Here is a 16,644-nt window from a genome sequence, read left to right as displayed (position 1 = left end):
TAGGCTTGTCATTTCTTGTGTTAATACTTTCCCCCCATATACAAATACAAAGGATAAGAAGCAAGCAAAGCAAAGAGAGACAGAGAGAGAGAGAGCAATTTCAAAAAGGTTTTAAAGAAGGGTTGTTGGCAATTAACAAAAGCAGGACCAAACAACTGTCTGTTACACTGGCCTGTGACACATGATTTGCCAAGGGAAAAAGGTATCGCTAGAAACAAGAAAAAAGTAAAAGGAGGTTTGCCCAAGTAATTATAGGCATGAAAAGAAAACCAGACCAATATCTCTCTCTTCCCTCCTCTCTTCTCTCTCTATTACATTCACAGATCTCTGCCCAAGTGAAAAGTTTGTAAGAAACAAGAAAAACCAAAACCCAGTTCCAATCTTTCTTTGTTTTATATTTTTCACCTTCCATGTCGTGAGGCTATGATTGAGTGAACCAGACAAAGTTTCCTTACTGTCCCATTTCTCACTTACACCCACTAGCTACCCCTCCATTTAGTCATATCTATCTCCAAGCTCCAAGCTTTTTCTCTCTTTTGATGCCTTTTCTCCCACATTTTCCTCTTGCTTTAATTAGTGATTAGACCCCAAGGAAAATGCCCTTGTAAACCATTCCTTGGTTGGTTTCTTCAGTGACTCCTCTTTCCTGGAAACATGAGGGAAAGTGTCAGAAAATAAGTACAACCAAACCAGAAAAAAGAGATACCCACCAAGTTACCATCTTTATTGCATTCATTTCTGGTTTCTTCAGCCTTCAGACTTCAGAGAGTAAAATGAGGAAGAATGGATGGCAACTTCCTTACCACCCTCTTCAGGTTCAGTTTAAAAATTGTTCCTTTGTTTCTTTCTAAGTGGTGAGCATTTTGTTGTTGTTGTTGTTGTTATTGTTCAAAGTTTCATTTTTTGAGTGTTTTTTACTCTTTGTGAAGGTGGTGGCTGTTGCTGTATTTTTGGCATTGGGGTTTGCTTTCTATGTGTTCTTTGCTCCTTTTGTTGGGAAGAAACTGTTTCAGTATATTGTGATGGGACTCTACACTCCTCTTGTAAGCCCTCTCTCTTTCTATGAGTACTTTTTTTTTGGGGTCGGTTGAAGAACTGAGATCTATTCTTTCTCTGCTGTTGGTTTTCCATTCATGTTTGGTTGTAAGATTTATTTTTTGTTTTCCCAAGTGGGTTCCTTTTACTTTCTGGGGTTTGTTATTATCAAAATATATTCTTTGTTGTTGGTCCCTTAAAAGTGTAAATTATTAGCTCTCACTTAGTTGGTAATAGCAAATGCCTTGCTTTGTCTATGAGTTTCTTTCCGTACCTTTTAAGAGCTTATTGAAGTCCATCACTCAAACAACTCTTGAATTCTTGATTGTATTGATTGTGGATTTGGAAATTTAGGTACCAATCAACTGTTCTGATTACTTTTTTCTTTGCTTGAGATGGCACTCTGTTTTTCATGTGCTTGAGAATCCTGACTAACATGTTAATTTAGTGTTACTGTTGTAATCTGAGTGGTAAACTATTTAGAATGAACCATATATTGCACAGTCAAAGCTATAAGGAAGTTAATAAGTTTTTATTATTGGATCATTGGATAAGATGATAATAGGCCCTTGAATACAGACTTTCATAATTTGATATGCAATCCAGTGGTTCCAAATGGTATTTTTCATTTGTTATGATCAACTGCTTAGTGATTAGGTATTATGCACCTTCTCTTCAAACAAGCACGCACCCTGGTCATTAACTGTCCCCATTATTTCAGTTTGGTCTGAACCACTCTAGTAAATTGTTGGTACTTCTTACGAAATGGGTGTCAAAATAATTCTTTGAAGCCTAAATATCAGTAATCCACGAGTTGTGCAGTTTGGATGCTAATTGATGTCGCAAGTTCTTTTAATTTCTGCATATTGTTGATAGTTAATATTAGTAGGTAATGTAAAAAAGGTGGTTTAAAAATTCTTTGAAATCTTAATATCAGCAATCCAAGTGTTGTATAATTTGGATGCTAATTGGTGAAGCAACTTATTTTTAAGTTCTGTATCTTATTTTATGCATGTTTTTATAACAAGATACAAGTATGGTAGTAGCCTGTTATTTACATATTTTAGGTTTCTCTATGGTGATGCATAATTCTTTTAATTAAACATCCCTCACTGTTTCTTTGTGTGGGAATTAGTACACACTCATGTGCCGTAGTTGCAAACTTGCACATGGTTAAATTTTTAGTGAAATGGAAGATCTCTGATGGTTGATTCCTTAAACAATTTCCAAGGCAAAGCAAATCAAAATGGTTGTCACAAACGTCTGCCACATTTATGGTAGGAGTGCATTGTATTGTAAGCTACTTATTTTTGGTGATTATTTATAATAGGGTAAATTAACTTTAGTACCGAACTATATTACAAAACATATAAGAAAGGTCATAGCCAGTGTACAAAGTTCTCACCTTTGTGGTGTTCTGGAGAGGTGGTTCATAGGCAGCCTTACGGTTAATTTTTGGATAGGCTGATTTCTGGACAAAAATATTATCGCCCTAAAATTGGAATCATACATAAATTCCTGGAGCTCTCCTTTTCAGGATTATAGTCCATATAACAATAAATTGTTAATTGTAGCTGCAGTCTCTTGCTAGAAAGCGTTTTCTTTACAACCTAAAAGAAGGAAGCTGTTTCTTCTTTACTGCAAGATTCCATGCCAGCATTAAACATTGTGACAGTCATTGCAAAGATTCAATGTCCATTCTATTCCTTTTTTTTTTTTAAAGAAAAGAAAAGAACAGGAAAAAAAAAAAAAAAGCTGTAGAGACTAAATAATTATGTTCCCCCAAATTTTGGATAAATGAATGTTTAGTAAGAAACAAGCTAAGAAGTGATAAGTTATCACTTGACAGATATGTCATCTATCCATATTAACTTAGTTAATTGCCACAGCCCTATACAATGGCCGAGTTACTAATTTTGAGAAGGTAAATTTCTGTGACTTAATTTTTTTGTGGAGTAAATGTAATTTTTTCTTGAACTTTTTTTTTGAAATCGTAATTACTGCTAGGTTGTCTATCTACCACAAGTACAAATCATAAGTGAAAAGTAATTAAGTTTCAGAATGGTGAATTCTAAAATGCATTTGGATATCATTATGTGCTTGGTATTTCTAAGCGTAAATATGCAGGTTTATTTGTCAGAAGTTTGACTAAATATGACTTAGTGAGATAAGTGTTGTTGCCAGAAGTTGTGTTCTTATTTTACATTTATATTATTAGATACTCTCAAGTCTCAATGGAATTAAATAACGTCTTTCATTTTTAGATCACATGTGTCTTCGGCCTATATGTTTGGTGTGCGGCAGCCGATCCTGCGGACCCAGGAGTTTTTAGGTCCAAAAAATATCTAAATATTCCAGACCATGAAAAGCATTCACAACCGAAGGATTCTAAATTGGGCGGGGAATCAACTTCTTCCATACTTGATGCTAATACCACAACAGTTGGGGGAAAAGCTATGGATAAGGATGCAGTAGGCAAAGATGCAACTATGAAAGAACAAACTGCTGAAATTGAGAAGAATGTATCATCAAAGAATTCATCTTGTCTCCTATTGGTCTGCTCTCCTTGTGCTTTAATCTGCAACAGCTGTGGTTCAAGTGAGGAGTCTTCTGAACAACAAATGAGTGAAGAAGGCATGTTCTATTGCAGTTTGTGTGAAGTTGAGGTGAGTGACAGAAGCTTACACTTCCATTCATAAATATGTTAAGACGCTGATCTAGAATGTAAATGTGAAAGGTCTAGCTGAATAGATCTTGACAATTATCATTTCAATGAAATAGCATGTACCAGTCAGGCATGCCATTTTTGGTTTTCACCATGTAAACCTCCTACTTTAGAAAGTGACATGTTGAGTGATCATTCCACACTAGACATGTTATCTAGCTCACATGGCTTGCATTCATCTGATTAGTGCTTTAAAGGTTTTTTTTTATTTGACTTTTCATTCAATAGTCTATGAAGTTTATGAATTCAAATTGTTCTTCTGATTTAGGTTTTCAAATACAGCAAGCACTGTCGAGTTTGTGATAAATGTGTAGACCGTTTTGATCATCATTGCAGGGTATGGCGAATCTCAAGTTGTGAAAATTTATTTTCCTTGTTCATTGATAATTCTTCTAATTCCCTTTTAATCTTGACTTTTGTAGTGGCTTAACAACTGTATAGGCAAAAAGAACTACCGGCAATTTTTCACCCTCATGGTTACTTCTCTCCTCTTGGTAAGCATGAGATTCCATACTTTGCCTTAGCTCTTTCTTCTGTCTCACATTATTATCAACATGCTATCTTCATAGATTCTGATGAACCTTAACCAGCCCCTTCAGATTTAATTCACACCAGGTCATTTAGGTTCTAGATTTCTCTGTATCCTCACTTCTATCCTTGTGCAAGCATCCTTGATCCTCCATATTGTGCTCAATAGAATGAATAAATTTCAGTCTGCATCCTGACACGCTTTGTTGCCTATCATTTTGTGATTAATTAATTATCCTTGCACAAAAAATTTAGAAGTCCCTATTTAGGAAAAAGAACTTTACAGCTGCGAAAATCTCGTACTTTCTAGAGGTCATTGCTCACTCAATGAGTCCCTTGATAGCCATATGGCTTCCTTAACCGTTTGCACAATGGTCTTTGGATCAATCATTGAATTCTTGAACCATTGCTTATGTCATGTACAATGGTTTCCTTAACCGTTTGCACAATGGTCTTTGGATCAATCATTGAATTCTTGAACCATTGCTTATGTCATGTATCTATTCCTTTCTGAATTTGCTGCTACAAGTCCCACAAGCTACATGCCAGAACCTGAAGATCACCCCAGAGTAAGCATTTTATTTTCAAGTCATTTTCATTTTAATTGATTATTGACAGGTATATACATGGTTCCCTTGGGCTTGAGATTGCAGCTTATTCTACAATGGACGACTGGAATCGTTGTGCTTATCTGCTGTTTTCTTGAGAGGAAGCGGTTTTCTGCGGATATATCTACCAAGTTAGGAAGCAGTTTCTCTTTGGTGCCCTTCATTATTGTAGTGGTGAGTGTTCTGTGAACTTTTCTATGTTTTTAACTGTTTAGGTCTTTCTATTTCTGTCTTGATTCAACTTTTTCTTTGGTGCCTTTTTAAATTATTTTTCTTTCATTGCAATTTTTGTTGGCTTTAAAGAGTTATTGGGGGACACAAAATTAATTCGTTAGTTTGTGTCTATTGTGTATTGTTTTCATAGGCATTGTGCACCATTTTGGCTATGATTGCTACCCTACCACTAGCTCAGCTATTCTTCTTTCACATCCTCCTCATAAAGAAGGTAAGATTGTGACCAGTCTAACATATCATCATGAGGTGTTATTATTTCAAAAGTAGCCCTATCTTTTATTTATTTATTTGGACTGGATTTTTCTTTTAGTGGTATAAGGGATTGGCATTTAATATTTCTCATTTGTTTTTCTTCTTGTTTAATGTGAAAAAGAATAAGGAGGTTTTTTTGGGGGGGGGGGGGTGGCATATGGGTTTAACTTTCTGGATACACAATTTATTTATTGACTAGCATTTGTTATTTTTGTCATGCATTTTGTTATTGTACATGAATCAAACAAAAAAAAGCTAATGAGCCATTAACATAATTCCTGTGTCTGACACAGGGAATCAGTACATATGATTACATCATAGCTCTGAGGGAACAGGAGCAAGAGCAACAAGGAATCGGAGTACAGCAAAGCCCCCAAATGTCTCCTGCCAGCTCACTCACTGGATTAAGCAGTGCAAGCTCGTTTACAACTTTCCACCGTGGTGCATGGTGCACGCCTCCACGCTTGTTTCTTGAAGATCAGGTAATTTTGACCAATCTACACTTCCTTTATTGGAGATACTAGTTGTAGCTGATCTGCTAATACATTAGTAGTTCAAACACAAAAAATGGCTTGTCCTCACTAGTGACAAACTTTTCTCTTGTATTTCTTTGGTTTCCTACTGCCTAGCATGCTCTCTAACTTGAAAAATAGAAGCAAAACAGTTTGGGCTGGTTACAACAATCTAACTTGCTAAAACGTGCATATAGTTTTACATCAACAGTTTTGGTATTTAGAAGCCTCAGATGGATTAAGTTATTCAATGTGGATTTCTTTTGAATGAGAAACTTTGTTTGTTAGGACGGTCATTGCGAATTAGTTAAGGTTTCCTGATTATTTTTCATTGGAGAAAAAAGGAATATCAAGGAGCCTTTTTTAGTGGACAGAAAAACAGCTATAGCTTGTTTGAATGGAATGTAATAACAACATAATTTCCCTTCAAATTCTGGTAAAAAAAATGGTAAGACATATAGAGTTATATGTGATCCCTGAAGTCCCTTAATCTTCTAGAATAATGTGAAGTTAAGCATCATGCACTTTGTGACTTGTCTCATATATTGGGTATGCAGCACTCTAATTGGAAACACATTGATGATCACAATGACTATGAGAATATGATTTTATGATGCGCTTAAATCATATGGTTCTGTTTGTTGATGCTACTGTATTTAATGTATTTCTTGCAGTTTGATGTAGTTCCTCCAGAAACTGGATCTGTAAGTTCATTAGGGAAAAGGGTTGGGGGAGAGGAACTAATTAAGAAAAAAAATCCTGGAGCAGTAAAGATCAGTCCATGGACATTAGCTCGATTAAATGCAGAAGAGGTTTCAAAGGCTGCTGCAGAGGCAAGAAAAAAATCCAGAATTTTGCAGCCCGTAATAAGACGAGATGCCCCTTTTGGTCTAGAACCTGACAGTAGCTTTGGCAGCAGTGGTCGCCGGATGGTCCCAAGGCCTGACAATAATAGAAGGCGAGCTAATAAGCGGGTGCGCCTCCCAGCTGACCTGCCTGTGGAGCCCCTGCCAACAGTTTCAGCTAAAGCACTTGACAAAGGTTTCAGTGAGACATCAACTAGTTTGGCCCCTCTTCAGCTTGAAGCGCGTAGTGCTTTCCAAACAAGCCGAGCAATGTCAAGCTCTGCTGGGATTGTTGCTTCTTCACCTGAGAGCAGTTTAGACTCACCTGATATTCACCCATTCCGGGTCTCTTCCTCAGGTGCTGAAGAGGCGAGGCAGCTCACAGGTCTGTCGGCTGCTGCTGCTGCTGCTGCTGCAGTTGCTCAGAGAGGACTCCCACTGTCAAGGTCAACTAGTGATGGGTATGAAGCTTCTGGTGGAGAAGATAGTGACAGGGTGCCTTCTAGAATTATTCAAAGGTCAACAAACTGGAGTAACCTCCTCTTTGGCACAGATCATGATGAGAGGGTTATTAGACTGAATGCTTCATCTTCTAGCCAGGCTAACAATAGAAAGCTTTGACCAATTGTGAATTGATGAAGTTTGATTCATTTTGATCCGTTAAAGGGAATAGTTCAACATTCTTTCATTTGTTAGCCAAGATGTTTCAGGCACCAAGTGACCGTCGTCTGGTATGCCAAATTGAACTGGTGGGATCCCCAAAACTGGGCTTAATGCAGAAGACATGTATGAGGCTCTAGTTGTACAGAAAGTTTAGAATTTGGGTCGCACCAAGATGCATATATTTTATTCTCTGCATGAGCTTCATTGAAGCCTGTGGTGGGCTTCAGAATTGACAACTTGGTAATTTTTGCTTTGGTACTGCATATGATACTGGATTTGTCATCCCTGCGTGGTTTTTATTAGAAATGAATTCCTCATGGATGGCTTCTGTTCAAGTTATTTGTTACTTTCAACTTTTAATTGTAGTCCATTGTCTTCCATCATGATCAAAGTCCATGCTGGGCCAAATCAAAGTTCGACTAATTAAATGTTGTGAAACTTTTGTGCTACTATCTCTTGTTGAATCTGTTGGCAACGATGGATTAGTTTTAGTAAAACAAGAGATGTAATGTTCAAGAGCACCGAGACGAGTGCTGACTCCATATGCATGTGTACTAACTACAAGCACAGCATAGAAGCATATAACCAGCAATTACAAAGCTCATGCAGAGAGCCTATTACTAGAATGACTACTTTTTTTAATGGGAAACTATAATGAATTATTAGAAACCAAAATATGTAGTAGAGGAAATGGCAATCACTATAACCTCATAAAGATCGAGTTTTCAGTTTGAATAACTGTAACAAGATGAAGCCGGTAAGTAATAAACTCATTGGCATTCTCATATGCAACCCCTTCATGCACAGCCTGGCAAATGCATGTATGTATAAGAAACGGTTCACAAATGAACTGGAAGTATCAGCATAATGTGAGGGGTGAAGTCACTATAGCTTGCAGAACAGATGCCCCCGACTTCTCCAACCATCGCTGTTTAAGTAGGATTCAAACTCAGAAAATTTTAAGCTTCTATTAAAGAAAAAAGAGCTAATAGGTCTTGTAGGATTCTCAAGAATTTTTAGACTTCTTCTAGAAGCAAACAATGAAACTTAAAATGATAACAGGTTCATCCCGTCATTTCCTAATTAAACAAAAGTGTTGGTTCTGGAATCAAAATAGTAATAATTATCTTATGCATCCAATATATTTATCATCTCAATGTCACAACATGTGAGTTTCATACAGTTGTAAGTCTCACATATGAAAAAAAATGATGCATATACCTGATCCACAATATACCTTTCAAAGCACTTTTAATGTGCGCTTTAGTTTTTGAATGTGTCATTCTCCCAAAATAGGGTGTAATTAGTAAGAAGAACCAAAAACCTCATAACCTCAAATTTTGTGATAAGGTTTTCTAAGCTTGAACAATGATAATGTAATTCCAGAGTCCTAAATAGCGCTTTAGTAGTTTCTCACACAACACAATAACCTCATTTTTGTGTTGCTTTAGTCTCATTATAAACGATAATGTATTTTCTATCATTCTTTGCATTTTCTTTAACCAAAAACATGATAATATTTTCAATTTCCGTTTCTCCAAATAAACGACCTCATTTCTCTTTGTCATTTGTAACCATGTCTGATTTATTACAATTGAGACAGGCCAAATTTGAATTTCATTCCTTTTAGAAAAATAAAAATTTTACTGCATTGATAGGTTTTGAATTCTCAATCTCATCCTTTACTATTAAAAAAGTAAGAAGTGTCATTTTAGTTACAACTCATTGATCATGTTTCATGGTTAAGCAATGGAGACATTGAATTCACCATCCAATCAGAAATCATGGTAGATTCATAGCTCATAGATGAGAATGGATCCAAAAATCAAGCCCATATTATTCTTCTTTATATTTTTGGCTGGCATGGTTTATGTCCATACCCCAAGAGTAAAGATGAAGCTCAATTTCTTCATGGTGTAGCGGTAAAGAGAGGGGCACCCACAATCTCCCATTTGTTTTTTGCCGATGACAACATTATATTCAGTAGGACAACAAGGGAAGAATGCAATCAGGTAGCTGAAGTGTTAAGAGTTTACGAAATAGAGTCGGGCCAAAAATTGAACAAGGAGAAAACAACCCTTTTTTTTAGTAGAAACACACCGAGGGAAGTCCAAGAAGCTGTAAAGGCAGTCTTTGGGGGCACAAATAATTCAGCAACATGAAAGATACCTTGGTCTACCCTCGCTTGTGGGGAGGGAAAGCGAAATGCTTTTAATCGTATAAAGGACCAAGTGGGAAGAAAAATTGTCGGATGGAAAGGTAAGCTCCTATCAAACGCTGACAAAGAAATCCTCATTAAGGCAGTAGCACAAGCCACCCCCACATACACGATGAGTTGTTTCAAACTCCCGGAATCTCTATGCTCAGAGTTGAATTCTATGGTGGGAAGATTTTGGTGGGGGCAGAAATCAAATGACCGAAGGATGGCTTGGATGTCATGGGAAAAATTATGCCTACCAAAAGCAGAGGGTGGATTGGGGTTCAGAAGTTTGAAGGCTTTCAACCTCGCTCTACTTGCGAAACAAGGCCAGCAGATTATGCAGAAAGAAGACTCCTTGCTACACAAAGTTTAGAAGGCAAAGTATTTTGCAAAAACCTCCTTTATGGAAGCAAAGCTGGGGAAAAGTCCATCTTACATTTGGCGAAGCATTTTGGTAGCCCGAGGGGTCATAGACGAAGGAACAAGGTGGATTATTGGCAATGGCAGGGACGTGGATCTGTGTAGGGACAGATGGGTGCTAGGCACAGGCTCAAGTAAGGTGATCAGCCCGAGGGTGAGAGTTTGGGAAGGCGATAAGCGGGTTTCAAGGCTCTTAAACGAGGACCAAGGGATGTGGAACACAGAGATGGTACGAGAATTGTTCCTTCCCTTGGAGGCAGACATCATTCTGGGCATTCCCATCAGCCCAATGGCACCAAAGGATGAACTGGTATAGTTCATGACCCCTAATGGATTTTTCTCAGTTAATAGTGCCAATAAAGTGGCAGTTAAGTTGCTGCACAAAAGCAAAACAGAAGATGGACACCCAGGAAGCTCGGACAACTCCAAACTTCAAACTTTGTGGAAATCCATTTGGGGTATGAAATGCCCGAAGAAGATTAGACACTTCACATGGCGAGTGTGGAGAAATATTCTTACCACAAAAACCAGCTTGGCACAACGAAAAGTAATCACAGAGGAGGAATGTGGGGAAAAGGAGACATCGAGACACATTCTGTGGGGCTGTAGAACCGCGAAGGCAGCTTGGGAGGAGCTAAAGATCAGGCTGCACAATGTCAGGTATTGCCCAAAGCAATTTATGGATGTGTTATGGCTATTACAGGAAGAGAAGGGTGGGTATGATTGGGAGCTGATTGCCACGACTGCGTGGAGCTTATGGAACAACAGAAACAAGGCCAGGCATGGAGGTCAGAGGAAGCAGGGAAGGATCATTACAGCAAATGCAAGTCGCTATGTTGAAGAATTTCGGGTAAACTTGCCTAGCAGCCCCCCAAAACCCCTCCAATTCATAGAGGGTGGATTGCCCCACCTGAGGGATGGCAGTGCCGGCTCTATATGTGAAGCAATTGATGCCGCCGCCTAAAGCCCCAAGTAGAAAAAAAGCCCCCAAATTATAATCAATAGGGTTTTTTAAAAAAAATATTATAATAGTATTAATTAAGTTCAAATATCAGCCAATAAATAAAATAATATTTTTTTATCAAATAAAAAACAAGAAAAAAAAAGTTACGTCCACAATATTTTTCACAACACTTTTAAAATAAATCCTAAGAGATAGGTTGTTACAAGATATTATTGATGATAAAAAATTAATTTTAGTGATAAGTTCAAATTAGAACCAGTAACAAATTAATACTTAGGATTTGTTATGAAAATATTATGAATATAGCACTTCTAAAAAAAATAGCAATACAAAAAAAAAAAAATCACATTTTTCACAAGTTGAGTTGACAAACTTTTACTAGTTTTTATCTAAGTTCACCACTAACATCGTTTTTTTACTTACTATCACTATCAAATTATCAATCTGCCACATCAACAGGTGTGAAAAGTTTTGTCAAATTTTTTGTCTATAAACTTTCACAAAAAAAAAATCTACATGATTTATGTTAATTAGTAGTAATTTTGCATAAAAAACAAGATAATAGAATTTAAGTAATATTTAAAATTTTAAAATTATATTTAAATATATAAAAAGCCTCAATTTCAGTTTTTGCCTTAGGCCCAAATACATTAAGCCGCCCCTGAGGGATGGTATAAGGTGAACGTGGATGGGGCCACCTTCAAAGAATCTAGGAACTGTGGAGTTGGCGTGGTAATTAGAAATGAGAAAGGCCAACTGATGGGTGCAATGAGGAAGAAAATTCACTACCCCTTGGGTGAGTTGGTGGTGGAAGCCAAAGCGCTTAAGGAAGGTATTATGCTAGCATGTGACCTACGACTCAAAAACATCATCCTCGAGGGTGACTCTCTAGCTCTCATACAAGCAATCAAAGGAGCTTCTCCCCCAGCCACGATTATTCAGAGGATCATCGAAGGCTCAAGGTGGTTTTTAATGAGGTTCAGTGGGTGGAAGGCTGTCCATGTTAGGCGTAGCAGCAATACTGCTGCACATTTTTTGGCTAGGAGTGCTTATGAGAGTACTGAAAGCTAAGTGAATTTCTTATCAAAAAAAGAAGAAAAAAAAGAAGATGAAGCTCAATTTAAAGGTCTACATCAATGGTTACCTCCTAGCCAGGTCGAAGAGGTAGCCTAACTTGGAGACACCCAAGCCCTATCCAATGAGAATCATGAGATAAATATAAAAGGAATCAGTGACAAGGTGCCCCTTAGATGAAGCTGACATCAAATCCCCTTAAAAAGAATGAAAAACATTAGCCTATAATTTATGTCAACATTATTATCTAACATTGTAAAACAGATACAGAATTCTGATTTCAAACTCTAAGTTTGAGTACCAAACAGCTAATTCTTTTTTTGGTAATTCTCAATCCATACTAAAGCTAAATTTCATCAAGCTTGTGAACAACTCGTGGGCAATCTTCAATTGCAGCTGCTCAATGCCTTAAAATTGTAGAGAGTATGAGGAGTGATCAAATAGCTTAATGATTTAGTCTGGTGTAATTTAGGTAATGTAACAACATTCAGCTTATCTCATCAGAGTATGTAAGAAAGTCTAGCACCCCCCAAGTCAGAATGAAGGCATGGTTTAATTAACAAAGCTCAGAAAGACAAGACTAAAGCCTGCAATACTAAGTCTTATATCAATGTTAGAATCAACAGTGTTGAATCTATAAAATACTTACTTTCTGCTGCATGCCTAAGCAAGATAAATATTATAGATTACTACGTCTTATATCAATGGTAGCCAAGAGCCTTGTAGCTCAACTGGCAACTCTTGGCATTTCCAACGAATATGTCCAGGATTTGAGTCCCTCCTCCCCCATTGTATCTATTGAATTATCAAAATAAAAATAAGAAAAAGAATGGTAATCTTCTTAAGCCAATAGAAAATGCAGGGCCAATGCTTACCCTTAAATTCATAGAATTTTGATGTTTGTGCTGCCACATGTAAATTAGAATCATCTTTTTTTTTTTTTTCTTACTCTTTTTTTTTTTTTTTCTGAAGACTAATTAAATTCACAAATTTACATGACACCAACTTCTTTTTCCATCACTTTCAGAATGTGGAAATAATCCCAGCAACCTATTCTTTATCTGTAATTTTAGCTCCGTCAAGCACAATTGAGTTGATGGCTTATAGTTCAAGACTGCAGAGCAATATGGAGTCGAGGACCACATGCAATAAAATAAAAATAAATAAAAAAGTTGGAACAATGAGCCACAAACAGAAAAATATAGACAATGAACCAAATATTCCTTCTCTTTTCTACAAAAGAACAAATAACTTCATCTATTCTGCCTCCACCTAATTATCAAGCCATTCCTTGACAGTACCCATACCAAACTGCAAAACTCCTTCACTCTAAGTTAGCCCATAAATCATTCCCAAGGCTCATGTGAGGCAAGACCTCATGAATGATGTTTAGCTACTTACCACAAAGGAAAAGAAGGCTGTTTAGCTAAACCTGATTCCAAATCATCTGAATGACAATCCTAGAAAAAACCCATTCAACCAATATGATAGTGGAAGACAACATATTGATCAATTAAATTAATATTGCTATTGCTAGTAACTAGAAGTTAATGGTAAATTACTCATCCATTTTTACTTATAACCAAAAAAGAAAAGAAAAAAAAAGAGTTGCTAACTCATTTTCTCCATACTAATTCAGCATTCTGCATAGAATTATCAACAAAAAGATATGACTGTACACACACACAATGTGTGGTCTAGGTTTGAGATGTGGTATTGTAAATCATAACTGCCACTTGTGTGTGTGGGTAGTTTTGTTTATATATACTTAGTTCTTTAAATATATAAAAGATGCATAAGCACTTTCAAAATCAAGAAAACACCACATATTTAGTAGCAATGATTAAGAGCTGAATGCATATTTGTACACTAAACATAACTGCTTCCCCACCACAAAATCATCCTCAGGGTTTCTCAAACCATGCTTAGGGTCTCTCCTGATACAAAGAATGTCTGGATCATCTGGCTTGAACTTCCTAAAGTTACTCTCTCAAGGATTCCATGCTTCCAACACTTCATTGAGTTGGAGAATAAAATGATATGCGTGGAAGCACAAAACTGTAAAAATTATGATTTTTTTTTGTGTCTACGTGCTCAAGCTTGTCAAAAGCCAATGCGGCTCTGAACAATCTTTGCTATTTTGAAACACTAACTTACGTACAACTTAAGAATTTATTTTTTCTTATCTGGTTCTTTATTTACTTATCTACTTTGAACTTTATTTTGAAGCCAGTATTGTTTGGACAGGGTCCTACAAAAATGTGCAATTACTGAAACCCTTTATCTTTAATTGTCAGTTTCATCTCACTATTTCCTATATTCTTTCCAGCAGGCAGCAGAGGACAATGCCAGGCATTCTTTATGTGAGGGCTTAAGCCGATGCTAAATGTTCATTTCAGTGCTTCATCTGCGGGCTAATATAGGATTATATAATACAAAATACCATCTACACATATGTAAGTCAACCAACCGTGTTACTCTGAAAGGGTCAAAAGGTCTTTTATGGATTCAATCAGTAAATTAAACACTTTTGGTTAAAGCAGTGATTATTACTTCATCAGGAGAGATCACAATAATTACAAACTAAATTGAACTAAAATCTCATTTCAATCCTTAAATGCAGTTACTTTAAGCAAGTATTATGAAAGACGATGGAAAGAAAGTGGGACCCAACTCAAATCCCGCTTCAAACACAATCAAGCCATTAATTTTCCATAGAAATGCAACACACCATAATACGAAACAAAATTGAACAACACTTTTTTCCAACAAATAACCCCAAATTTAGAGAAAGGTATTGACAAATTTCATAATTTTCCCAATTATTCACATGTCTTTGATGCTATATATACACAAAGTTTCATAAACTAGAAACAACTGCAGCAAGGAGAAAAGACACCCTGACTAACCTCATTCTAAATCAACCTACGACAACTGAAATAACATGAGGGACTTTCCCATCATCAAAGGGCAAGCTAACATACTCCCTTGCAAACTCCTCAGCTATCTCCACAGCTAACTCTCCATGAAGAGCCTTGCAATACATATACAGCACAGTGTTTGCCGCAGCACTATAAAGCAACAAAAGCATAAGCAAAGTTGAAGTCACAACAATCTGCACAACAAAACCCCAACTTTTCCACCCTTCACTGTCTCCAATATCCAATTCAGAAACAGCACCACAAGTCCACACCAAAATCCCACCAAAAACCCCAAAAAACAAAAACAAAGAAAGCCCCAACTTTCTCATCCCTCTCATCAAACTCGCACTCCTCCTCAACGGTTCAAAGCCCCAACTTGATTCCACCACCACAACCACACACGCCAAAGTCCAATTCACTTGCAAATACACCAACGCCAAAACCAACAAAACCCCACCAAAAATCAAAAAATAATTTGAGTAAAGCTCAAAATTTTTCGTCACCAACAACAGGAACCCCCCAAAAGCAACAACAGTCATAGAAAACACGACCTGGGTTATGACCACCGTGACGAAAAGAGGCAAGAATGAAAGGAAAACGGACTTGATAGCCGAGATGAGCTTGACGGGTCGGCCATAGAAGCCATGGAAGACACTGAAAGTGATGGAACCAATGGCTAAGATAGAGAAAGCCAAAACGAAAAGAGAGTAGAGGATTGAGAGGAACTGGGTGTCAGAGAAAATGGGTTGGTCCTCTTCTTGGTGATGAAAACTGAGGAAACTGCGGAGGAGGACTTTGGTGTTGTCAGGAGGTGGGTGAGTGATGAGGTTGAGAAGGGTTGGGTAGACAACGAGTGAGAAAGAGAGAGGGAGGAGGAAGAGGACACAGAGAGCGAGGAAATGGCGAGAGTGAGCGTTGAGGATGCGCTTTGATTCGGAGAGAATGGAAAAGAGGCTTAGGTTCGGTGACAAGGGGGTTGCCATGGCAGTAGAATTGAATTGAATCGTTTGTGTTTGATGAAATGTCAGAGAGAGATATATAATAACGAAGAAGATGGGGAATAATAAAGTACTAGTCGTGGCTTGTGGCGGTGGACCTAGTTGTGAGTCTTTGGCTTGGCGTTTTTTTGTTTCTCTCTTGTTTTTTTAATTGATGTCAGATTTTATTGGGTTGCGAAAGCGAAAACGAAAACGGCACGAATGTATAATATAATATTTTGAGTTGGATATGGACATATTTCTTTTTCCAAAACTAGGCTAGTGTTGTAAAAAAAAAAAAAAAAATTATTTACTTCCCATGGAATGTATTATCGTGCAAAAACTCTACTATTATATAATTTTCACAAATTTTTATCACAATTGTGATGTAAATTGTAAATTGTGATGTAACAAGGAGTGATTGGTGAAAAAATGATGGATTTATGTACAAGTGATAGTTAATTACTTACAATTTGTCACGTCAGAATTGTAGCAAAAAAGTTATAAAATAATTTACGGTCATATAATGTCTACAAGTCCAATTCCAATCTAAGCTTGACAATTGTCATGTTTCTAAAAAAAAAAAAATCTAAGCTTGACATATATCAATTAACAACCACCACAAAAAAAAAAAAAAAAAAAAAATATATGTATGTATGTATATATATATATATATATATATATAT

At 36.9% G+C, this 16,644-nt stretch overlaps 2 protein-coding genes across 2 annotated transcripts; one reads left to right on the top strand and one right to left on the bottom strand.

The window, feature by feature from the left end:
- The first annotated feature begins 284 nt into the window (after window positions 1–284).
- Window positions 285–7,737, top strand: LOC142628015 (putative protein S-acyltransferase 22). The gene is made up of 9 exons (XM_075801945.1): window positions 285–815; window positions 930–1,043; window positions 3,300–3,701; window positions 4,029–4,097; window positions 4,183–4,254; window positions 4,942–5,070; window positions 5,261–5,341; window positions 5,676–5,864; window positions 6,569–7,737. Exons 1-9 carry the CDS (start codon window positions 774–776, stop codon window positions 7,358–7,360), a joined length of 1,890 nt encoding a protein of 629 aa, XP_075658060.1. The 5' UTR covers window positions 285–773; the 3' UTR covers window positions 7,361–7,737.
- A 7,062-nt stretch (window positions 7,738–14,799) lies between these two features.
- LOC142629376 (uncharacterized) lies at window positions 14,800–16,155 on the bottom strand. The gene has a single exon (XM_075803355.1). It carries the CDS (start codon window positions 15,962–15,964, stop codon window positions 14,981–14,983), a length of 984 nt encoding a protein of 327 aa, XP_075659470.1. The 5' UTR covers window positions 15,965–16,155; the 3' UTR covers window positions 14,800–14,980.
- Between the last annotated feature and the right edge of the window lie 489 nt (window positions 16,156–16,644).

Source organism: Castanea sativa, chromosome 3 (genome assembly GCF_040712315.1).
Source record: "Castanea sativa cultivar Marrone di Chiusa Pesio chromosome 3, ASM4071231v1".
Taxonomy (NCBI): domain Eukaryota; kingdom Viridiplantae; phylum Streptophyta; class Magnoliopsida; order Fagales; family Fagaceae; genus Castanea; species Castanea sativa.
The sequence above is the reverse complement of the archived record's forward strand: the minus strand, read 5'-3'. Positions and strand labels throughout refer to the sequence as shown.